At 37.2% G+C, this 27126-nt stretch overlaps 1 protein-coding gene across 5 annotated transcripts in view; it reads right to left on the reverse strand.

The window, feature by feature from the left end:
• Window positions 1–27126, reverse strand: part of CEP83 (centrosomal protein 83) — a 137048-nt gene that overhangs the window by 63560 nt on the left and 46362 nt on the right. For all 5 annotated transcript variants that reach the window (XM_058425300.1, XM_032170911.2, XM_032170914.2 and 2 more), the window contains exons 4-5: window positions 19246–19338; window positions 16929–17060 (exon numbers count right to left, since the gene is read on the reverse strand). In XM_058425300.1, the coding sequence (XP_058281283.1) occupies window positions 16929–17060; window positions 19246–19338 (225 nt within the window). The remainder of the gene's footprint in view (window positions 1–16928; window positions 17061–19245; window positions 19339–27126) is intronic.

Here is a 27126-nt window from a genome sequence, read left to right on the forward strand (position 1 = left end):
GAGTACTTACTAAGTACCCCACACCGTTTTAGGTAGTAAGGATACAACCCAGCAGAGAAGCAAACACAAAACCTCTGCTGATGCAGAGCTTATTATATTCAATCACTGCCATAACACTACTCATGTCCCAGACATTTGGCACAGATCTTGGATACAGCCTCAGCTCTTTCCTTTTCCGCCATTCTCAATCAGACTCACATGTCATCTTCCTTGATGTCCTCAATTTCTTGTGCTCTCAATCTTTCCTCTAAATTTCCAAAGGGCTTTGTTTAAATTTCTCTTTTATGAACTTTATTTAAATCTGCCTGTATTGCAGTTACCTCTACATTTACTCTATTCTATTCTAAATATAAACTTACTTGACAGATAAGACAATGTGTTAACTAATATTACTTTTAAAAAAGTTATTGAAGTAAAGGAAACTAAACAGAAACAATAGGGACTAGGAATAGTGACTGATTTCCTTTTCAAAAAATGAGAGCACTTCAATTCCCCAAGGCACACAAGAGGGAAAGGTAGTGTTACCCAATTACTCCATCCTTCTTTGTTTTTATTACCTTTACAATATAACATAGGGATATGGGTAAAAGAAAAGGCTCTGGAATCAAACTACCTAGGTTTCTTTTTTCTTTCAGTATTTTAAAGATATTGCTTTACTGTCTTCTGGCTTGTATTACTTGTAAAAATAAGTCTGTTGTCATCATTTGTTCCGCTGTATGTCTTTTCTTTCTTCAGTTACTTCTTTTAAAATTAAACTTTTTCAGATAATGGTAGGTTCACAAGAATTATTATAAGGATTAATATAGAGGGATCCTGTATATCCTTTAACCAAGATTCCCCTATTGGTAACATTCCTCTTCCATTTTTGGGGAAGACATTATGTAGAATTGGTACTAATTCTTCTTTAAACACCTGGTAAAATTCTCTAGTTAACTATTCATTTTGGGAGTTTTAAAATTACAGATTCAATTTCCCTAACAGTAATAGGTCTATACAAACTGCCAATTTCACATTAAATGAGTTGTGGTAGTTTGTACCTTTTAAGAAATTGATCCATTTCATCTGCATTGTCAAATTTATTAGAGTTGTTCAAAGGATTATCTTATTTCCCTTCTAATGTCTGCAAGGTCATGAGTGATACTCTTTCATTCCTGAGACAGGGAAAATTTGTATCTTCCATCTTTTTTGTTAGTCTTGCTAAAAGTTGGTCAATTTTATTATCTTTTCAAAGAACCAGCTCTTTGTTTCACTGATTTTCTCTATTATTTTTGTTTTCAATTTCTGCTATGTTTATTATTTCCCTCCTTCTGCTTGCTTTACTTTTATTTTGATACTCTTTTTCTAGGTTCTTGAGGTGGGAGCTTAAATTTTTCTTGGCACTGCTTTAGCTGTGTCCTAAAATTTTGATATGCTGCATTTTCATTTTCATCCAATGTATTTTTTGAAATGTAATCTCATGGAAATGTTTTTCTTTCAAATTTCCGCCTTGACCCATAAATTTTTTTAAGTATGTCATTTCAGTTCCAAGTGTTTGAAGATTTCCCTGTTATTTTGTTATTAATTTCTAGTTTGATTCTATTGTGGTCAGAAAACTCACTCATGATGATTTCAAGTTGTATAAGTTTGTTGAGGTTTATTTTATAGCCCAGGATATGGTCTATCTTGTATATGTTCAGTGAGCATTTATATACATTCAGTGAATACTTCAAAAGAATATGTCTGGGTGTTCTCCTTGGGTGGCATGTTTTATAAATGTTATTTAGGTTCTGATGGTTGATGGTGTTATTGCCTTCTTATTTATCCTTGCTGATTTTTAATTGTTCTATCACTTGTTGAGAGAGGGGTATGAAGTCACCAACTATAATTATACATTTGTCTATTTCTCCTTTTGGTTCTATCAATTTTTGCTTCAAACATTTTGCACCTCTGGTGCACATACATTTAGTATTCCTGTGCCTTCTTGCTGGGTTGACCTCTTTTGTCATTATACAATCTCTTTCTATATAAATCTGGTATTTTTCTTTGTTATTTTCCTTTGCCCTGAAGTCTGCTCTGATATTAATACTGCTGCTCCTGCTTTTAATTAATGAGTCCATGATATATCTTTGTATATCCTTTTATTTACAAACTGCCTATACTGTTATACTTGGAGTTTCTTATAGACATCATACAGTTACCCCTTGACTTATGATGCAATTACATCCCAATAAACTCATAAAAAGTGAAAAATGCAGTTTATGCCGGCAACTCAGCATATGGACCCTGACTTATGATGGTTCAAGTTACAACTTTTCAACTTTACAATGGTATAAAGTGACATGAATTCAGTAGAAACCATATGTCATAAGGAGCACCCTGACTTACAATGGAGTTACATCCCAATAAACCCGCTGTTAAGTTGAAAAATCATCCAAGTTCAACCATTGTAATCTGGGGACTGTCAGTACAGTTAGGTCATTTTTAAAAATCTACACTGTAAATATCTGTATTTTAATTCATGTATTCAGACCATTTACATTTATTATGATTGATATGTTAAGTCACTTTTGTTCTGTTTCTTCTCTGTTTTTACTTTCTCTGTTTTCTTTTTCTTGCCTGTTACATGAACATATTTCAGGATTCCATTTTATCTATAATGTTTTAAATGTATCTCCTTGTATAGCTGTCTTAGTGGTTGTTCTAGTTATTATATTTATGTAACTTATCATGGTCTACTGAATTCATTTTGTCAGTTTGAATGATGTGTAGAAACTAAACCTCCTTTTATATCCCTTTGCCCTTGCTCATTTATAATATAATTACCTAAAATATTTTCTCTATACATTTAGAACCACATCAGTTAAAATTTTTACTTCAACCACCAAACAAAATTTAGAAAATTCATGAGGCAAAAGGAAGTCTATTACATATACCCACAGTTTTGTTTCCCATGTACATTTATCCTTCCTAATATTTTGAGATTCCTTCTTTTTACTGTTTTCTTCCTGTTTAGACAAACTTCTCTTTTGGATAGGTCTACTGGCAAAAAGTTCTCTTGATTTTCCTTCATTTGAGAATGTCTTAATTTCCCCTACATTCCTGAAGGATATTTTTGCTGGATATAGAATTATGAGTTGACAGTCCTTATCTTTCAGCACTTGATAATGTGCCACTTCCTTCTGGCCTCTATGATTTCTGATGAGAAATGAGCTAGTTTTCTAATTGTTTTCCCCAATGGGTAAGATAATTTCTTGGGCTGCTTTCAAGATCTTCCTATAGTTTTTATAAACCTGACTATGGTATCTCTTGCTGTGAATGTGTTCAGCTTCTTGAAGCTACATGTTTGTGCCTTTATCAAACTTGGAAAGTTTTCAGTCATTATTTCTTCCATTACCTTTTCACCCTGCCCTCTTTCTTCTTTCAAGGACAGAAATCTTAGATCTTTTGTTATAGTCCTACAGGACACTGAGAATCTCTGTTTATTTGCTTTTTAAATCTATTTTCTCTAGTCTGTTCAGACTGGGTAATTTCTAATGTTCTACCTTTAAGTTCAGTAATTTTTTCCTCTATCCCTTCCATTCTGCAGTTGAGCCTGGCAACTCAGGCTTTCTTACTCTATTTTTCAGTTCTAAAATTTCGAATTTTCTTCTCTTTATTCTCTGTTTCTTTGCTAAGTCTTTTTTGTTTGTTTGTTTCAACCACATAATTGCTCATTGAATCATTCTTACCATGGCTGCTTTGAAATGTTGGTCAAATAATTCTAACACCTCTGCATCTCAGTGTTGGCATCTATTAGTGTGTTTTATATTCACTTTCAGACCTTCCTAGTTCATGGTGTGACAAGCGATTTTCAACGGAAACTTGGACATTTGGGGAATTAAGTTATGAGACTCCAGATCTTAAACAAAGTTTGTATTAGCTGGCTTTTTGTGATATTGCTATGGTAGGGGATGGGTGGTGTTGCCACCTCATTACTGCCAGGAGGTGGTAGTCCCGATTCTCCACTCTACTTCTCTTGATACCCGAGGTGGGAGGGCTCCTCATGATACCCATGCTGAACAGGGGTGGGAGTTCTTGTTCCCCATTAGGCCTCAACTGACACCTCCCTGGATGGGAAGCGTAGGAGTAATTTATTATTGCTCCTCATGTTACCTCCATCGATACCACAGGGCCAGATGTGGCCTCCATTGACAACACACAGCTGAGTAGTGGTTGAAGTCCTGACCCTGTACTAGGCCTCCTCGGACATGACCCAAGCAGGATGAGGGCAGGGTACCTCATTACTGCCAGTTGAGAGTGGATGTCCAAGCTCCTCATACTGTCTCTAGTGATACCATGGCAGAGGATGGGAGCCCTTGTTATTACCCAGGTGAAGATGTCTTTGTCTGGTTTTGGTATTAGGATAATGCTGGCCTTGTAGAATGAGTTAGGAGGCATTTCCTCTGATTCTGTCTGCTGGAAGAGATTATAGAGAATTAACATAAATTCTCCCGTAAATGTCTGATAGAGTTCACCAATGAACCCACCTGGGCTGCCCAGTCATTTCTGACTGGATGTCAGACATTGTGAATTTAATGTTTTTTTTTCAGAGCTGGATTCTTTGCTTTCCTTTACATATTTCTGAATCTTTGTTCTGGAATGCAGCTAAGATACAGTAATGAGCCACATAATGAAGTTTCAGTCAACAACAGTCCACATATATGACAGGGGTTCCATGAGTATAATATTGTATTTTCACTGTTTAAACCTTTTCTATGTTTAGGTACACAAATATTAACCATTATGTTACAATGCCTACAGTATTCAGTACAGTGATAAGCTGTACAGGTTTGTAGCCTAGGAGTAATAGGCTGTACCATATAGGCTAGGTATGTAGTATACTGTGCCATCTAGGTAGATATATATATAGTCTATGATGTTTGCACATGACAAAATCGCCTAATGACACATTTCTCAGAACATATCCCTGTCATTAAGCAACATGTTACTGTACTTAGAAATAGTCTGATCTTTTCAAATCTTACTTTTATTCTTGTTAACCAGACCAGAATAGCCTTTAGTCTATGGCTAATTTGGCCCTGCTACTGAGGCAAAATTCTTCTGAGATTTCTACTCAAAGTACCATGCATTAGAGTATCTTTCCACTCTGTCTAATGGAAAAATAAATTTTCCCAGGCCCATGTGAACTCTAGGGACTGTCCCACCTAAATAATTTTCTTTCTCTGGCTTTGTATAGTTTCCTCCACACATGAGCTAATCGATACTGCAAAGTTACCCTCTGCAGAACTCTGGAGCTCTCCAATACTCTGCTTTTCAAATTCTAGTTTCCTCGGCCTCTCAGATTCTGAACTCCAACTCCTCAGCTCAAAGATCATGTAGCTCAATTTAGGTTTTTTATCTCTGCACGGTGGCCTGGAAACTCTCTCCAGAGCCTAAGATGGGGCAATCATAGAGCTCTTATCATTTGTTTTCCTTCCCTCAGATCTTCCCTGTGCTGCCTGTTTTCCAATGTCTGAAAACTGTAGTTTCCTATATTTTGTCCCAGTTTTCAGTAAAGGCCTTAAAGTAAATTCCATCCCTATTCCATCCTAGCCAGAAGCAGAAATCCCCAGACTACTTAGATTTGAATCCTGACCATATACTAGTTGTGTGACCTTGGGCCAGTCTCATTGTTTTCATCTTCTCATTTATAAAATGAAGATGATTATCTAACTCCCAGCATTGTTGACATGATTTTTTAAAAGTATATATAAAGATACTGGTACAAAAACAGACATACAGCCAAATGGAACAGAATACAGTAACCAGAAATAAAGCTGCATATCTACAACGATCTGATGCTCAACAAAGTTGACAAAAACAAACAATGGGGAAAAGACTCCCTATTTAATAATTGGTGTTGGGAAAACTGGCTAGCCATAGGCAAAGGAATGAAACTGGATCTCTACTTTTAACCACACCCAAAAGATAACTCAATATAAATTAGGAAATACCATTCTGGACATTAGCCTTGGAAAAAATTCATGACTAAATTTATGACCCTCTAAAGCAAGGGTCCCCAAACCTCAGGCCATAGACCATTACCAGTCCATGGCCTGTCAGGAATGGGGCCACACAGCAGGAAGTGAGCAGCAGGTGAGCGACCATCACTGCCTGAGCTCTACCTCCTGTCAGATCAGTGGCAGCATTAGATTCTCATAGTGGTGTGAACCCTATTGCAAATTGCACATCCGAGGGATCTAGGTTGCATGCTCCTTATGAGAATTTAATGCCCTAATGCCTGATGATCTAAGGTGGAACAATTTCATCCTGAAACCATTCCTCCCCAAGCCTTGGTTCATGGAATAATTGTCTTCCACGAAACCAGTCCCCAGTCTCAAATGGCACCAGGGACTTTGGGGACCACTGGTCTAAAGCAACTGCAACAAAGACAAAAATTGATAACTGGGACCTAATTAAACTAATGAACTTTTGTTTGGCAAAAGAAACTATCAACAGAGTAAACAGACAACCCACAGAATGGGAGAAAATACCTGCAAACTATGCATCTGACAAAGTTCTAATATCTAGAATCTATAAGGAATTTACATAACTCAACAAGGAAAAAATAACCCCATTAATAAAGTGGGCAAAGTACATAAACAGACACTTCTCAAAAGAAGACATATAAGCAGCCAATAAACATGAAAAAAATGCTCAACATCACTAATCATCACAGAAATGCAAATTAAAAAACACAATGAGATACCATCTCACACCAGTGAGAATGGCTATTACTAAAAGGAAAAAAAAAGTAACAGATGCTAGTAAGGCTGCAGAAAAAAGGGAACATTATACACTATTGATGGCAATGTAAATTAGTTCAGCCACTGTGGAAAGCAGTCTGGTGATTTCTCAAATAACTAAAAATAGAACTACCATTCCAGCAATCCCATTACTGGGTATATACTGAAAGGAGAATAAATCATTCTATTAAAAAGGCACATACACTCGTATGTTCATCACAGCACTATTCACAATAGCAAAAACACGGAATCAACTCAGGTTCCTATCAATGGTGAATTGGATAAAGAAAATGTGGTACATATACACCACGGAATAGTATGCAGACATAACAATGAATGAAATTGTGCCTGTGCAGCAACACAGATACAGCTGGAGACTATCATCCAAAGCAAATTAACAAAGGAACAGAAAACCAAATACCAATACCACATGTTCTCACTTATAAGTGGGAGCTAAACACTGACTACATATGGACATAAAGATGGGAACAATAGAACTGGGGACTACTAGAGAGGGGATAGGATGAGGGGGAAAGAGCTCAAAAACTTCCTATTAGGTACTATGCTCAGCATCTAGGTGACGGAATCTTTATTACCCAAAAGTTCTGCCTCAGCACCATGCAATATACCTGTGTAACAAATCTACACATGTACCCCCTGAATCTAAAATAAAACTTGAAATTTTTTTTTTAAAAAGTTAAGTAGAATAAAGTATTATAAGTAGTGAAAAAAGAAAATAATTTGGAAACTTTTTTTTACACTGACTTTAATTTGTGCTTTTGATGAAAATACATTTCACTTTTTACATTTTGAATTGCATTTTAATTCTATGTGTTATTATTAATGGAAAACAAACATGTAAAAAGCTTCTTTATAAGAGTATAGTGATTTTGCTAAATTGAAAAAAAATGTGGCTGGGTGCATTGGCTCATGCCTGTAATCCCAGTACTTTGGGAGGCTGAGGTAGGTAGATCACTTGAGGTCAGGAGTTCAAGACCAGCCTAGCCCACATGACAAAACCCCACCTCTACTAAAAATACAAAAATTGGCTGGGTGTGGTGATGCACACCTATACTCCCAGCTATTCAGGAGGCTGAGGCAGGAGAAATTGCTTAAACCCAGGAGGCAGAGGTTGCAGTGAGCCAAGATCACACCACTGCACTCCAGCCTGGGGAATACAGTAAGACTTTGTCTTAAAAAAGAAAGAAAGAAAATGCCATGAAATAAATATGTAATAAACTTTAAACTATATATAAAGTGTTTCACTCAATAAATTAGAGGTAAATGTGTCTCCTGTCCCTATTTCTTTCACTTCTTCAACTTCTATAAATTCTGATTTACAAATCTGAAATCAACTTAAAAGTATCTGTATATTTATTATGTTAATTGGTATCATGATAATAACTGTTAGGTATGAATGATACTAATAACATTAATTAAGTATCTACTATGCGTCAGGCAATACGGTAAATATTTTGCACATGAAGTTTCAGGTTCCCAGATCTTAGTTTTTAAATTATTACATTAACTTTTTATGTTACTTAAGAAAACAGTAGGAGAGGGGTGTTCCAAGATGGCCAACTAGGAACAGCTCTGGTCTGCAGCTCCCAGTGTGACGGACGCAGAAGATGGGTGGTTTCTGCATTTCCAACTGAGGTACCTGGTTCATCTCACTGGAACTGGTTGGACAGTGAGTGCAGCCCACAGAGGGCAAGCTGAAGCAGGGCGGGGCATCACCTCACCCAGGAAGTGCAAGGGGTCAGGGTATTAACCTTTCCTAGCCAAGGGAAGCTGTGACAGACTACCTGGAAAAATGGGACACTCCCGCCCAAATACTGCATTTTCCCAAGGTCTTAGCAACCGGCAAACAAGGAGATTCTCTCCCATGCCTGGCTCGGTGGATCCCACGCCCACGAAGCCTTGCTTGCTCACTGCTAGCACAGCAGTCTGAGATCGAACTGCGAGGTGGCACCCTGGCAGGAGGAGGGGTGTCCCCCATTGCTGAGGCTTAAGTGGGTAAACAAAACGGCCAGGAAGCTCAAACTGGGCAGAGCCCACCATAGCTCAACAAGGCCTACTGCCTCTAGACTCCACCTCTGTGGGCAGGGCATAGCTGAACAAAAGGCAGCAGACAACTTCTGCAAACTTAAACATCCCTGTCTGACAGCTCTGAAGAGAGCAGTGGTTCTCCCAGCATGGCTTCTGAGCTCTGAGAACGGACAGACTGCCTCCTCAAGTGGGTCCCTGGCACCCGTGTAGCCTAACTAGGAGACACCTCTCAGTAGGGGCCAACAGACACCTCATATAGGCAGCTGACCCTCTGGGACAAAGCCTCCAGAGGAAGGATCAGGCAACAGTATTTGCTGTTCTGCAATATTTGCTGTTCTGCAGCCTCCGCTGGTGATATCCAGGCAAACAGGGTCTGGAGTGGAACTCCAGCAAACTCCAACAGACCTGCAGCTGAGGGACCTGACTGTTAGGAGGAAAACTAACAAACAGAAAGAAATGGCAGCAACATCAACAAAAAGATCATCTACACCAAAACCCCATCTTTAGGTCACCAACATCAAAGACCAAAGGTAGATAAAAGCAAAAAGATGGGGAGAAGCCAGAGCAGAAAAGCTGAAAATTCTAAAAATCGAAGCGTCTCTTCTCCTCCAAAGGATCGCAGCTCCTCGCCAGCAATGGAATAAAGCTGGACAGTGAATGACTCCGACAAGTTGACAGAAGTAGGCTTCAGAAGGTCAGTAATAACAAACTTCTCCAAGCTAAAGGAAGATGTTCGAACCCATTGCAAGGAAGCTAAGAACCTTGAAAAAAGATTAGATGAATGGCTTACCAGAATAAACAGCATAGAGAAGACCTTAAATGACCTGGTGGAGTGCAAACCATGGCACGAGAACTTCATGATGCATGCAGAAGCTTTAACAGCTGATTCGATGAAGTGGAAGAAAGGGTATCAGTGATTGAAGATCAAATGAATGAAATAAACCGAGAAGACAAGGTTAGAGAAAAAAGAGTAAAAAGAAACGAACAAAGCCTCCAAGAAATATGGGACTATGTGAAAAGACCAAATCTACGTCTGATTGGTGTATCTGAAAGGGACGGAGAGAATGGAACCAAGCAGGAAAATACTCTTCAGGATATTATCCAGAAGAACTTCCCCAACTTAGCAAGGCAGGCCAACATTCAAATTCAGGAAGTACAGAGAATGCCACAGAGATACTCCTCAAGAAGAGCAACTCCAAGACACATAATTGTCAGATGCACCAAGGTTGAAATGAAGGAAAAAGTGTTAAGGGCAGCCAGAGAGAAAGGTTGAGTTACCCACAAAGGGAAGCCCATCAGACTAACAGCGGATCTCTCAGCAGAAACCCTACAAGCCAGAAGAGAGTGGGGGCCAATATTCAACATTCTTAAAGAAAAGAATTTTCAATCTAGAATTTCATATCCAGCCAAACTAAGCTTCATAAGTGAAGGAGAAATAAAATCCTTTACAGACAAGCAAATGCTAAGAGATTTTTGTCACCACCAGGCCTGCCTTACAAGAGCTCCTGAAGGAAGCACTAAACATGGAAACAAACAACCGGTATCAGCCACTGCAAAAACAGGCCAAATTGTAAAGACCATCGATGCTATGAAGACACTGCATCAATAAACAGGCAAAATAACCAGCGAACATCGTAATGACAGGATCAAATTCACACATAACATATTAACCTTAAATGTAAATGAGCTAAATGCACCAATTAAAAGACACAGACTGGCAAATTGGATAAAGAGTCAAGACCCATCAGTGTACTGTATTCAGGAGACCCATCTCACGTGCAAAGACACACATAGGCTCAAAATAAAGAGAAGGAGGAAGATCTACCAAGCAAATGGAAAGCAAAAAAAAAAGCAGGGGTTGAAATCCTAGTCTCTGATAAAACAGACTTTAAACCAACAAAGATCAAAAGAGACAAGGTCATGGTAAATGGATCAATGGTAAAGGGATCAATTCAACAAGAAGACCTAACTATCCTAAATATATGCACCCAATACAGGAGCACCCAGATTCATAAAGTAAGTCCTTAGAGACCTACAAAGAGACTTAGACTCCCACACAATAATAATGGGAGACTTCAACACTCCACTGTCAATATTAGACAGATCAATGAGACAGAAGGTTAACAAGGATATACAGGACTTGAACTCAGCTCTGCAACAAGCAGACCTAATAGACATCTACAGAACTCTCCATACTAAATCAACAGAATATACATTCTTCTCAGCACCACATTGCACTTACTCTAAAATTGACCACATAATTGAACTAAAGCACTCCTCAGCAAATGCAAAAGAACAGAAATCACAACAAATTGTTTCTCAGACCACAGTGCAATAAAATTAGACCTCAGGATTAACAAACTCACTCAAAACCACACAACTACATGGAAATTGAACAACCTGCTCCTGAATGACTACTGGGTAAATAACGAAATAAAGGCAGAAATAAAGATGTTCTTTGAAACCAATGAGAAGAAAGACACAATGTACCAGAATCTCTGGGACACATTTACAGCAGTGTGTAGAGGGAAATTTATAGCACTAAATGCCCACAAGAGAAAGCAGGAAAGATCTAAAATCGACACCCTAACATCACAATTAAAAGAACTAGAGAAGCAAGAGCAAACACATTCAAAAGCTAGCAGAAGGCAAGAAATAACTAAGATCAGAGCAGAACTGAAAGAGATAGAGACACAAAAAACCCTTCAAAAAAATCAGTGAATCCAGGAGCTGGTTTTTTGAAAAGATCAACAAGATTGATAAACTGCTAGCAAGACTAATAAAGAAGAAAAGAGAGAAGAATCAAATAGATACAATAAAAAATGATAAAGGGGATATCACCACCAATCCCACAGAAATACAAACTACCATCAGAGAATACTATAGACAGCTTGATGCAAATAAACTACAAAATCTAGGGGAAATGGATAAATTCCTAGACACATACACCCTCCCAAGACTAAACCAGGAAGAAGTTGAATCTCTGAATAGACCAATAACAGGTTCTGAAATTGAGGCAATAATTAATAGCCTACCAAAAAAAAAAAAAGTCCAGGACCAGACGGATTCACAGCTGAATTCTACCAGAGGTACAAAGAGGAATTGGTACCATTCCTTCTGAATATTCCAGTCAATAGAAAAAGAGGGAATCCTCCCTAACTCATTTTATGAGGCCAGCATCATCCTGATACCAAAGCCTGGCAGAGACACAACAAAAAAGAGAATTTTAGACCAATATCCCTGATGAACATTGATGCGAAAATCCTCAATAAAATATTGGCAAACCAAATCCAGCAGCACATCAAAAAGTTTATCCACCATGATCAAGTGGGCTTCATCCCTGGGATGCAAGGCTGGTTCAACATACGAAAATCAATAAACATAATCCAGCACATAAACAGAAACAAAGACAAAAACCACATTATTATCTCAATAGATGCAGAAAACACCTTTGACAAAATTCAACAGAACTTCACGCTAAAAACTCTCAACAAACTAGGTATTGATGGAACGTATCTCAAAATAATAAAAGCTATTTATGACAAACCCACAGCCAATATCATACTGAATGGGCAAAAACTGGAAGCATTTCCTTTGAAAACCAGCACAAGACAAGGATGCCCTTTCTCACCACTCATATTCAACACAGTGTTGGACGTTCTGGCCAGGGCAACCAGACAAGAGAAAGAAATAAAGGGTATTCAATTAGGAAATGAGAAAGTCAAATTGTCCCTGTTTGCAGATGACATGATTATATATTTAGAAAACTCCATCATCTCAGCCCCAAATCTCCTTAAGCTGATAAGCAACTTCAGCAAAGTCTCAGGATACAAAATCAATGGGCAAAAATCACAAGCATTCCTATACACCATAAACAGAGAGCCAAATCATGAGTGAACTCCCATTCACAATTGCTACCAAGAGAATAAAATACCTAGGAATCCAACTTACAAGGGATGTGAAGGACCTCTTCAAGGAGAACTACAAACCACTGCTCAATGAAATAAAAGAGGACACAAACAAATGGAAAAACATTCCATGCTCATGGATAGGAAGAATCAATATCATGAAAATGGCCATACTGCCCAAAGTAATTTAGATTCAATGCCATCCTCATCAAGCTACCAATGACTTTCTTCACAGAATTGGAAAAAACTGCTTTAAAGTTCATATGGAACCAAAAAAGAGCCTGCATTGCCTAGACAATCCTAAGTAAAAAGATCAAAGCTGGAAGCATCAGGCTAGCTGACTTCAAACTATACTACAAGGCTACAGCAACTAAAATAGCTTTTGGTACTGGTACCAAAACAGATATATAGACCAATGGAACAGAACAGAGGCCTCAGAAATAATACCACACATCTACAACCATTTGATATTTGATAAACCTGATAAAAACAAGAAATGGGGAAAGGATTCCCTATTTAATAAATGGTGCTGGGAAAACTGGCTAGCCATACATAGAAAGCTGAAACTGGATCCCTTCCTTACACCTTACACAAAAATTAATTCAAGATGGATTAAAGACTTAAATGTTAGACCTAAAACCATAAAAACCATAGAAGAAACTTGGCAATACCATTCAGGCCATAGGCATGGGCAAGGACTTCATGACTAAAACAGCAAAAGCAATGGTAACAAAAGCCAAAACAGACAAATGGGAGCTAATTAAACTAAAAAGCTTCTGCATGGCAAAAGAAACTACCATCAGAGTGAACAGGCAACCTACAGAATGGGAGAAAGTTTTTGCAATCTACCCATCTGACAAAGGGCTAATATCCAGAATCTCCAAAGAACTCAAACAAATTTACAAGAAAAAAAACAAACAACCCCATCAAAATGTGGGCAAAGGATATGAACAGACACTTCTCAAAAGCAGGTTTCACTATTTCAAAAACAACAAAACTAAGAAACTAGAGAATACAAATAATCCTTACCAGATAAATATCATCATTAGATTTTAAAAGGAAAGTATAAAATAAAGCACCACTATATGAAATCTTAGGGTTTTCTCTTCAATATACTAAATCTTCATTTTAGGCTAGAAATCTTTATCATTCCTATTTTCCACAAATTTTTACATGCAATTCCTTTAAGTCTATCATAATTATGGATTCAAAACCCTTTATATCACACGCAGTGTATGTATTACTGGCTACTTAACAAAATTGCAGTTGCTGCATGGCCCATAATCAGAGTGGCAACTTCAAACTGCCGATCACCTTTGAATGGGTAAGGTCCACGTTTTGTGTTGACCACACATTGTCAAGACCCAGGTTTAGGGCATATGGAATGTGAGTGGTGGACTGGTTTGTGGGTTTGAGGGTCTGGGTGGGAGATTACAAATTCTTCTTTGTGCAAAGTGTAGGAGTGCAACATTGAACATGGACTTAGTCTATGTATGGCCTCCCCCCATTCCCTCTTAAGCCGAAGCTGGAGAGAATGGGCATTTTGTAAATGTTATGGCATATGCCAATATAATATAATGGCAATAAATTAAAACAATAAGGGAACTGACTAAAACAAATAAAACATGCTGTGGGCTGGGAGTTGGTATATCTGAGTTCTACTATAACCTGGCTGCTGACATTCTCTGAGACTTTGAACAATTCATGTTGTGGGAAGTCAGGGACCCCAAATGGAGGGACCGGCTGCAGCCATGGCAGAGGAAAATAAATTGTGAAGATTTCATTTTAATATGGACATTTATCAGTTCCCAAATTAATACTTTTATGATTTCTTATGCCTGTCTTACTTTAATCTCTTAATCCTGTTATCTTCATAAGCTGAGGATGTATGTCACCTCAGGACCACTATAACTGTGTTAACTGTACAAACTGATTGTAAAACATGCGTGTTTGAACAATATGAAATCAGTGCACCTTGAAAAAGAATAGAGTAACAGCAATTTTCAGGGAACAAGGGAAGACAACCATAAGGTCTGACTGCCTGCGGGGTCAGACAAAATAGAGCCAAATTTTTCTTCTTGCAGAGAGCCTATAAATGGACGTGCAGTAAGGAAGACATTGCTAAATTCTTTTCCTAGCAAGGAATATTAATAATTAATACCCTGGGGAAGGAATGCATTCCTAGGGAGAGGTCTATAAACGGCCGCTCTGGGAGTGTCTGTCTTATGCAGTTGAGATAAGGACTGAAATATGCCCTGGTCTCCTGCAGTACCCTCAGACTTACTAGGATTGGGAAACCCCACCCTGGTAAATTTGGGGTCAGACCAGTTCTCTGCTCTCAAACCCTGTTTTCTGTTGTTTAAGATGTTTATCAAGACAATACATGCACCGCTGAACATAGACCCTTATCAGTAATTCTGCTTTTGCCCTTTGCCTTGTGATCTTTGCTTTTGCCCTTTGCCTTGTGATCTTTGTTCTCCTTTTTGCCCTTTGAAGCATATGATCTTTGTGACCTACTCCCTGTTCTTACACTCCCTCCCCTTTTGAAATCCTTAATAAAACTTGCTGGCTTTGAGGCTCAGGTGGGCATCACGGTCCTACCGATATGTGACGTCACCCCCGGTGGCCGAGCTGTAAAATTCCTCTCTTTGTACTCTTTCTCTTTATTTCTCAGCCAGCTGACACTTATGGAAAACAGAATCTACATTGAAATATTGGGGGTGGGTTCCCCCAATAAATTCACTTATCTTGTGCCTTAGTTTCCTCATTTAAAATGAAGAAAATAAGGGTTGGGCACGACAGCCTATGCCTCTAATTCCAGCACTTTGAGAGGCCGAGGCAGGAGGATCACTTGAGGCCGGTAGTCCGAGATCAGCCTGGGCAACATAACAAGGCCCCATCTCTACAAGAGTTTTTGTATTTTTTGTTTATTTGTTTGTTTTATTAGCCAGGTGAGGTAGTACATGCCTGTGGTCCTAGCTACTTGGGGACCTGAGGCAGGAGGATCACTTGAGCTCAAGTTATAGTGAGCTATTATTGTGCCACTGCATTCCAGCCTGGGCCACAGAGCAAGACCTCCTCTAGATCAATGAATCAAAGAAAATAAGACAGTCCAGCCCCATCTCACTGACTATTGTAATAGAAATGAGATAATATGTGAATAAAGCACTTAAAGCCTTAAAGCTATAAAGAGTTTTTTAAATGTGAAAAACTATTATAAATATTTATAGTGTTCTGGTACTACACTGTCAATGGACACAAATGTTCCAAGGTTCATATAGCTTCTTACAGATGAAACACTCATGGCACTTTGCTCACTAATAAGAATAAATCAGTCTGATCCAAATAGAACAGTTTTAGTTTTTATTAGATGCCTAGAACACTGTAAATATTTAGTAATTGGTAAAGGAAGGTAAGTATATTTTAACTCTTAATTCTAAATAAAGACAATGCAATAAATTTAAAATGTAGATATGTTTGTAAACAGAATATTTCATGTAACTATAGATACCAACCTATTTTTTATGAATATGGCAGGATAAATTTAGTATTTCTCTCTTTCCATTTGAAAAATATTCCAAAAGCAACACGACGAATGAAAAACAGTAACCCCATTTCAGGCAAAACTAGGAGACAAACCACAAAACGAGTAGAAAGGCTGCAAAAACCAATGGAGATGAAGTGGGAATGTATGCTGTAGGCAGCATAGAGAGAACATTTCAGTTGCAAATGGCAGAAAAAACAAAGTCTATTTCTTGAAGTTGATGGGTACGCTTTAAGGTATAAATCCCCTGTTTATATCAAAGTGCACAGGCTGACAGCTAGTGCTTTCCTATATGTGGTTTGGTTCCAAGAAGCAGAAAGAACAATGCTAAGTAAGGAATCACACTAACTATATTTGCAGAGAGAAGTCCATCTCTGTGGCTATATGAGACAAAAGACTTTGTATAATGAAACTCCCCAAAGTTGTCTATCTCCATTGGCTGGACAAAATAAAGGATAAATAGAATTTTAAAAATCTACAGCCAAAACAGAACTTTCACAAGAAAACTGTTGATACGGAGCTGATGAAAATCATGATGAATACTTCATCATTAATTAATAGAAGTATACAATCAACTCTAATTTGAAATTTTTTAAAATATATAATTATAAAATTGTGTTGACCAGAACAATAATGAAGAAACTCCTATAATCAATGACTTACCTCTGATTCATATTTTATTTTTCCTTCATCTAAAATACGTGCATACTCTTCCTTCTGGTGTTCAAATTCTGACTTGAGAAATGTATGTTCATAGCGAAGCTTATTATATACAGCTCTATACTTTTCCACCTCCTAAATTAAAGGGAGAATGCATTTATCATAGATTTATAAACAAAATTTGTACTCACTCTAATAATCACTTTTACAAATATAATTTTAAATTACATTATAATGACAGCCACTCTAAAAGTAAAAAATAAATTTAACAGAAATACAAATGAATTTGGAAAAGTCCTCATAACAACTATCCTACATACAGAATTAGTACATTCCTGAAAAGATATCCAAAAAGTAAATTACCATTCAATTAATCTTATTTCTTCACTGGTTCTCATTATAATAAAAGTGTATAGTCTGAGGAAAGTGTTGATCTCTGGACTTAAATAAAATAACATGTAAGAATGTAGCACACCTTTCAAAACAGAGATTTTTTAAATGTATAATTTAGTGTAAGTAAAACGAAGTTAAAAGAGATAAAAGGTTATTGTAATATTTAGTACAGCATTTTAACATCTAATTAAATATTACAATGATAGTTCAACTCAACAGACCAACCTGAAGTACATGCAGCATCAGCTCTACTGACTACCCAGGAACACATGCAATTCCCTGGAGTGTTCTCATCCTGCTTCCTAACAGTACTCTATGAAAGCTGCTGGCATTCTGAATACCCAACAAGAAACTCAGGCAACAAGGCAGAAAGATACAGGAGACACTAACAGGAAATTCGATAACAAGGAAAGAAAGCATGTCTCCTAAAATACCCAGCTCACCATAAATCTTTAGTTCAATGATTTCTAAGCCAGTTTGTAAACCAAGAAAATGGGTTTCATGATTTTACTGCAGATATACTTTGCTTTGATTAAAAAAAAAAAAAAAAGTTTTTATTGAACTTGATCACTTATCTTGGGTCTGATTTTGTTTATTTACAAAAATTAAATCTACTCCCAAACCATAATGGCTTGCCACTAGGAATGTGTTAGAAAGATCATATTATCAAGCCAGGAAGCCATTATAAAAGACGATTCTACAACTGTTTTGGGCAATTACTGCATCACTAGACTACAGCTCTCCAAAGGGGCCCATTTTGAAGGGGACAATAATCATTTGTATGAATAAGGCCAGGTATATTTGTTAAATAAGGTAACATATGTAAAATGTCTACCAAGTATCTAATATACTTATTATCTGCAGTCTTATCCTGTCCCCTTTATTAAGCATTTAGTCATATTATATCAACACTTCACCAAAGGAGACTAGTCTCAACCTGAAGTAAAACTGTAACAGATTTTTACTTTTATGAAGTGGCATGAAACTCATTCTCTCTTTCAACAAATATTAATTGAGCACCTACTGTATACCAAAATCTGTTCTAGGAACTTGGAATATAACAATGAACAAAACAGGTAAAGGTTCCTCCTCTCATGCAACTTCCATTCTAGAGGTGGTAAAACAGAAAATAAACACAATAAATAAGCAAATTATATAGCACAGTAGAAGGTATGTATACCAGAAAAAAAAATAAAAAAACAGAGCAAGGTAAGGGGGTCTAAAGGTCTAAGCAGTAATGGGAAAGGCAGGTTGCAATATTAAATAGGTAGATGCGAGCAGTCAAAGTAGGCCCCATTGAGAAAGTGACATTTTAGCAAAGACTTATAAGAGATGAAGTTGGCCACGACATATCTGGAGGGAGAGTATTCAAGGCAAAAGAGATGTGCCAATTCGGCTGGGCATGGTGGCTCAGGCCTGTAATCCCAACACTTTGGGAGGCCGAGGCAGGCAGATCACTTGAGATCAGGAGTTCAAAACCAGCTGACCAATAGGTGAAACCCCTTTCTACTAAAAATACAAAAATTAGCCAGGTACGGTGGTGCGTGCCTGTAATCCCAGCTACTTGGGAGGCTGAAGCAAGAGAATCGCTTGAACCCAAGAGGTGGAGGTTGAAGTGAGCCGAGATCATGCCACTGCACTCCAGGCTGGGCAACAGAGCCAGACTCTGTCTCAAAAAAATTAAAAATAAAAATAAAGAAATGCACCAATTCTGGAGTGCCAAAGAAACATCAGTAGGCCAATGTGGAAAAAGGAAAGGAGATCAGAGAGGTAATGGGAGTTCAATCCTGTGAAGCTGTAGAGGCCACTGTAATGACTGAGTAAAAGGGGGAACTACTGCAGGGTTTTGGGGTAGGGGAATGATGCTTTCCATCAAGACTTTGATCCCATGAGGATAAATGCATAGTAAACAACATAGGTTACTTACGTCATCTAGATTCCTAAAACGTTCTCTCATTGGAGTTTCTAATTCTTGTTGTATTTGGGCTCTTAGCAATTCCAATTTTTGTGGAGTTAATATCTAATATGTAGAGAAATGCAAACAATATAAAATCACATTAAAATCAAGAATTCTCCATATTTCAAAGCCTCTCTCCTAATTATGACAATGGAATTCATGAAAGTTTTCGCAATATAGTTATTTTACAGTGATCACTACACGAATAGAATCATCATTTGAAAAACACTTTAAGAATCTCAATTTCAGCCTCTTAGAGATGTCAAAAATTCCATTAACATGAAGTAAAGACAATTACTGATTATTATTGCTATTGTCGGGAATAACTATGTTGGCAGCTAAGACTATCATGTTGTATACAATGGCTAATAGTCTAGTTATTTTCCAAAGCAGGCAAAATAAAGGTGTAACAATTTGTTATACCAAAGAGAACCTTTCAGACTTATTTTCAATTAGAAAAGGCTCATTTTTACTCTCACACTGTACTTAATTTAGGCTTCTCCTTGTCACACTCTTTTACAGAACTCGTATTTTAATAGGTAATTAAATATTTATGTAAGTCTCATATGGGAAGACACAGTCTTTATTCACCGTTGTATTCCCAATACCTTGCACCAATGTCTGGCACATAGGAACCACTCAACTACTATTTCATGAATGAAGGAGGAACAAATACTAGTTGTAAAAAGAAAAAAAAAATCTAAAGTTTGTATTTATATTAATTTCTATAAAAATGATAATGTTCAGTTTCCTTTTTTATGAATAGTCCAAATATTGTATTCAAAATATTACATTTTACTGAATGGAGAGCTTACTATATATAATATATAAAGCACTGTACAATGCACTGTAACCTACATACCATCCTGTTCTAAGCACATTATATGCATTACTTTATTTAATTCCTACAACGATCCCACAGTATAGCTACACTGAGGCACACAAGGTATCTAAATAACTTTATAAAGATCACAAAAACTCACATGAAGCACATATCTCCCCATAAAATCTTCAAACTCTGGTGTTAAAAATAACTCATACACACAAATAACTATAAAAGTAGGCAATACAGGCTTATCAGACAGGTAAAAAAGAGAAACACATTTAGGATAGAACGCATGATGCATCAAAGGAATGGGAAAACTAAAGCTTATATAGAACCCTTATATAGAAAGCTTATAGAACCCAAACTCAAGCCAGGTAACATTTTCATTTGCCTGAGTGTCAGAGACTGTATGGGAGAAAAGTGATTTTCAAAGGTGAGTTAAAGCCATTTTGAATGGGACCACATTAAGTACTACAGAAAATTTAAAATCGTGGGACCCTATATTCACACTGGTAGAAATATCTAAACACTGTAACATTTCCAAATGCCACCTTGGAGGGCTGCACCCTGGCTGGAAACAAAAGGAAAATAGGTTGCAGCCAAAGAGTGAAAGGTTCCTGAATACCAGGCTTAGACTCTTATTATTTATTCAGTATTCAATAGTATTTACTTTAAAAATTTATTTTATTTAAAATGAATATATACAATTACATAAATAATTCAAACAAAAGACTAAAAAGTCTTCTCACTTCAGTAATCCAATTTCCTTCTACTGAAGCAATCATTGTTAATAACTTCTTATGTACCCTTCCTAAAACAATCTACAGATACACAAGCATGTATATCACTTTTGATTTCTATACAAAAAGGATATTGTACATATACTTTTCTGTACCTTATTTACTGAAGGTTTTTAAGCTTAAGAGTGACACTACCATATCTATATTTTACAAAGAAGCAAGATGAATCAAAAGCTTTAGTGGGAGAGTAGCTATAGCTGTGAGAAGAAGAGGCAGTAAATGGAGCCAAAGAAACCAGATAGAAAGCTCATGTCATAATCTGGTTTACGGTATCAAGTATCAAGTCTGGGTGACATATCAAGAGTCCAAAGATGAGGTAGCAATTAAAAGGAAGAGATTAATAGGTAAAGCTTACATGGCTCCTGTTTCAAATGATCTAACTTCAAAACTAGGCAAGCAAAACCATGGGAAAATTAAGAAAATCTGAACAAAGGTGAGATATTAAAAGGTATTAATGAATAAGTATTTTAAATATGGCAAAGGTATTGTGATTATGCTTTTAAGACAAACTGCATTGGTTTGTTATAGAGATATATACTCAATTATTTGTTGAAATAATATTATTTGATTCAAAATAATACAGAAACGTTGAGGAAAAAAGTGGGAGTGGGTGGGAGAAAGTAGTAGATCAAACAAGCCTGGCTCAGGATGAATAATTATTAATGCTGGATGATGGATACATGGGAATGCATTACATGTTTGAGATTTCCAAAACCGAAAGTTAACTGAAAGTAAAAAGCCTTCCACTTTCAGCCAAGATAGAGTAAGAGCCCAGATTCACTCTCTTGCCTGAAACAAACAAAACAGACAAAAATTAAACAGTTTGCAAGACACTAGACATAAGAAAGCAAAAGGCAGATCCCTGAGAGACACAAAACATAGAAGATGAGCTTTGAGAGTTTTCAGGACCTGGCACAGGAAAGGATACCCACGCAGTCATGATGGACTCCCTGAGTTGAGGAGATGAAACTGAGCATCCAGGGACAGTGGGGTGGTTAGAGTCCTAAGGCACGGTAGCAGAGAAAAGAGGGCACAGAAAGAGAACTATGAAGACCTACAAAAAGTCTTGACTCATTCAGTAGAGTACTGATTAACACATGTGTGCAAGGAAACTACCTAAGGCTAGGCAAAGAAACACCTGAAGGGATTAGAAGGATAAATACACAGAGCTCACAAAGACCTAAGAATAGTTTCTGTTCCCCAAAATCAGATTAAAATCCTTTGTTTCATAAAGAAATTCTTATAGTACTCAGAAGAGTCTTGCCTCAGTGGTGGGAAATCATTAGCACTACACTAAATACTACTCTGCTCCCACTTATATCTTAAAAGCAAGACCCAGAAAGATAAAACTGTTTTCAAATAATTTAACTGTGTCCCAAAATAAAGCTCAAGAACATGTATCAGAATATAAAAATATTGGGAGGTGAAGACTGCAGTGAGCTGAGATCACTCCATTGCACTCCAGCCTGGGCAACAAGAGTGAAACTCCGTCCCAAAAACAAAACAAAACAACAACAACAACAACAACAACAAAAATCCAGCATTTTAAAAAGAAAGTTCACAATATCTAACATCCAATAAAAATTTTCCAGGCATGCAGAGAAGCATAAGAGAGAGAGAGAGAGTGAGAGTGAGTGTGTGTGTGTGGTGGGAGCAGGGGGGATAAACTTAAAACAGGCCCAGAAATGACACAGATGTCATTATAACTTTATCATACAGTTATTGTAACTGAATTCCATATGTTCAAAGAACTAGAGAAAAGACTGAACATGTTGGATAGAGATAAAAAGACCAAGGCCGGGCAAAGTGGCTCATGCCTGTAATCCCAGCACTTTGGGAGGCCAAGGCAGGCAGATCACGAGCTCAGGAAATCGAGACCATCCTGGCTAACACGGTGAAACCCCATGTCTACTAAAAATAAAAAATAAAAAAAATTAACCAGGCGTGGTGGCGGGCCTACAGTCCCAGCTACTCAGGAGGCTAAGGCAGTAGAATGGCGTGAACCCAGGAGGCGGAGCTTGCAGTGAGCCAAGACCACGCCACTGCACTCCAGCCTGGGCAACACAGAGAGACTCTGTCTCAAAAAAAAAAAAAAAAAAATTGAACTTCCAGAGATGAAAACTACAATTTCTGAGATGAAAATTACACTGCATGGAATTAATGGCAGGTTAGATACTGCAGAAGAAAAAATCAATGAATCTGAAAACATGGCAACAGAAACTAACCAAAATGAAGCACAGAGACAAAAAACACTAAAAATAAATTAATAAACAACATCAGCAAGCTATGGGAGAACTTTAAGTGGTCTAATATTAGAATGTAATTAAGAGTCTCCAAAGGAGGTGAAAGAGGAGACAGAAAATATTTTTAGAAGTAATCTCCAAAAATTTTCAGTTTGATAAAAACTGTAAACCCATAGACCTATGGAACTCAATAAACCCAAAGCACTACAGATACAAAGAAAACTGCAAAGTATGTCAATCAAATTGCTTAAAACCAGCAATAGAGAACAGCAGCCAAAAAACCAGACAAAATGCATTACAAAGAACAAAGATAACCTGTGCTCACCACCCTGTAGAGTGATGCAGCTGCACAATATCCATGCAGCTTCTAATATTATATGTTCAATTACATCACAGATGCCTCTTGGAAACAACAGTGCTTTAAATCCTGTAATGGTGTGCACCTCACCATTGGCCTGTGCAATCTAACAGCATACAACAGTTTAGGGGTCTTCTGATCTGAGGTCTCTGACAAAGGATCTCTTAACTTTTTCTTACCTCCTAGGAATCTTATTAAAAACAAACACACACATAATAAATTCTCTCTTCCTCTGTCTCTCCCCATCTCTCCCTCTCCTATCCCGTATACCTCCAAAGCACACATAAACCAAGACACTGACTGAATTAGTGGATTTTTCCCATCCCATTTTAGGAAAAAATATTCTGTGTTAGACTACTTTTTTTTTTTTTTTTTTTTTGGAGAAAGAGTCTCGCTCTGTCGCCCAGGCTGGGGTGCAATGGCACGATCTTGGCTCACTGCAACCTCTGCCTCCAGGTTCAAACAATTCTCGTGCCTCACCCTCCCGAGTAGCTGGGAAGACAAGCATGTACCACTACACCCAGCTAATATTTGTATTTTCAATGGAGACTGGGTTTCACCATGTTGGCCAGGCTGGTCTCGAACTCCTGACCTCAGGTGATCCACACACCTCGGCCTCCCAAAGATCTGGGATTACAGTCATGAGCCACTGCACCCAGCAGTGTCTTAGACTTCTAATGGAATATTGCCACTACTTGTCTCCAAAGAAACATAAGAATGCTTTATCATACAATAGTCTAGGGGTCATTACCTATTTTAAATCTATAAAAACAAATCTTTAACACTGCAGTACTTGCCATTTAATAATCTAAAATAGGCCAATCTTTTACAAAGAATACTTTAAGAAGGCAAATACTGCTATGCCAAAAATTCTTAATAAATTAATGACTGAAACTGAGTATTATACTTTGATCTGAGCTTCCCAGCAGCCAAAACAAAATGGGAAACTGTATACTAGGTTATACAGTTTTCATTAGCACAAAAAGAGCATATTAATCATTGGTAAAGTAATTTCCATTTAGTTTTATTAGAATATATCAAATGATCCCCATATTCAAAAAGGTTTTGCTAACATGGTATATAGTAACACAATAACAACATGTACTGACCACTTACTAGATCAAAGTACCGTACTAATACTTTTTTTTGAGTCAGGGTCTCACGCTGTTGCCCAGGGTAAAGTGTGGTGGGGTAACCACGGCTCCCTGAAGCCTCAAACTCCTAGGTTCAAACAAGTCTCCTGACTCAGCCTCTAGTAGCTGGGACTACAGGTGCATGCCAGTATGTCAGGCTAACTTATTTTACTTTATTTTTTAGAGACAGAGTTACCCAGTTATGTTACCCAGGCTGGTTTCGAACTCCTAGCCTCAAGTGATCCTCCTGCCTCCTGAAGTTCTCAAGGTGGGAGCCACCATGCTCAGCCTGAACTAACAATTTCTATGTACTGTCTCATTTCATCCTTACAGTCATCCTATGAGCTAGGCACTATTATCATTCCCATTCACTACTGATGCAGAAATGTTCTAGAAATGAATATCTCTTATATCTTTTTCCTATAAAAGCCAAAGAGATGACATTAAATCTTAGAAAAAGTATTTTTGTAGGTAGACTAGACAATGCATGTATATTTTAAAAATAATCATCTTTCATAAACCTTCATTGAAATATTTCTTGATCTTTGTTGAATTTACTTTTCTAAACTAACAATTTGCACAAATTGCAAGCATCCATTAAACAAATAGCTAAATTGCTTCAAAATATGTGTTTATATGTATACATGATGTTTCTTTAGCTTATTTTTGCCAAATAAATATCACGCGGAAACTAGATATGTTTATCTGAAAAAAACAGAAGCCTTACTAGATAAATTATATTTGTGAGCAAACATTTGGGAAGTTTTCACATGAAGGAACATCCAAAGTTACCAACAGGGAGGCTACAGGGTAGATGACTGCATTTTAATAGGAGAGAGAAAATGTTTAACATACTTTAATCTATAAATACAATTGGTTCACTTTAGAAAGTTCACCAGGTTCTCTAGCACTGAAAGCACTGAAGTAGAGAATGAAGAGAGTCCTGTCTGAAAGATGTTCTAAAAAGGATTCTGCTTTGGACAGTGTATTCGTTTCCTAGGTTGCCATAATAAAATACCAGAAACTACGCAGCTTTAAATAACAGAAGTTTGTTCTTTCACAGTTTTGGAGGCTATTAGTCTGAAATCAAGGTGTGTTGACAGGCCTTGCTCCCCCTAAAATCTGCAGGGAAGAAACTTTCCTTGCCTCTTTCTAGCTTCTGGAGCACTTAAATCTCTGCCTCCACCATCACAAAGTGCTCCCCTCTACCCCATCTGTCTCCATCTCTCTTCTCCTCTTTTTTTAAGGACACCAGTAATATTGAGTTAAAGGCCTATCATACTCCAATATGACCTCATCAGCTTAACTAATTACAACTGTAATGACCCTACATCCAAATAAGGTCACCTTCTGAGGTACTAGCAGTTAAGACTTCAACATATCCTGGTTGGGGATACAACTCAACCTATAATAGATTCAAAGAAAAACTAGATGATTACCAACTCTAAGATGCTGAGGATCTAGGTATGTTTGACATAGACAGTGCAATATATGAACAACAATCCCAATTCATTCATTTATTTCAATTTTTCACGTCATTCATTCAACAAATAGATGTTTATTAGGCATTATCCTAAACACTGAAGACACACTGAAAAAAAGTTCCTGCCTTCATGGAGTCTGAATTCAAATAAACATGTCATCATTTATGAATATTTACTATGTGGCAAGTATGGTAGTAAAAATATAGATGTTATCTCATTAGTCCTCACAAGTCTTGTTAAGCAGAAACTTTTATCCCCTTTACTACATGAGAAAACTAGGCATAGAGACATAGTTACTTGTTGAAGGTATCATCTTCTGGAAGAATTGACCCTTTTTTCATTATAAAACGTCCTTTTTATCTTTAGTGATACTCTTTGTCTGGAAGTCTCTTTTATCTGAATTAATATAACTACTCCAGCCTTCTGGATGTTCTTTACTTACTTTCTGGATGTGCTTGGTACAAATAATCACGTTTAGATGTCACTCTCATGAAACAGAATAATTAAATTTGCAATACCTGAAGAATCTCTCAAATATCTTGGGTTCAGCATTCACAGCTTCCATTCATACAGGGCTCTAAATTTTTGCAAAACAAATTAATGCACTGATTCTACAGGCTTAAATTACATTTCCCTCTTCAATTTACATTTCTGAGGTTTCTATTTGTATATTTAAATGTCCTAAATATACCTAGGAATGAAACAGTGAGCACAGTGGAGGCTCCAAGCCAGGCTTAGTGGTGTTCCCAGCAATGGTAGATTTGAAAAAGTTACTGAATGACAAACTTACAAGGCTTCTGTCAAAGGATATCTAAGAGTTGGGTGATACGTCAGAGTAGGTGACTTGAAAGATGCCTTCTTACTCTATGAACTTCTGACTCTAATATTAATAATACCTTATTATTTGTACCAAGCAGATTGTTAGGCAGAAATAAATAGCTGGTGCTCTTCAGAGATTAAATACGGGAAAATATTATTCGTGAGAACCTACTAATTTGAAATTTACA

Source organism: Hylobates moloch, unplaced genomic scaffold (assembly GCF_009828535.3).
Source record: "Hylobates moloch isolate HMO894 unplaced genomic scaffold, HMol_V3 SCAFFOLD_12, whole genome shotgun sequence".
Taxonomy (NCBI): domain Eukaryota; kingdom Metazoa; phylum Chordata; class Mammalia; order Primates; family Hylobatidae; genus Hylobates; species Hylobates moloch.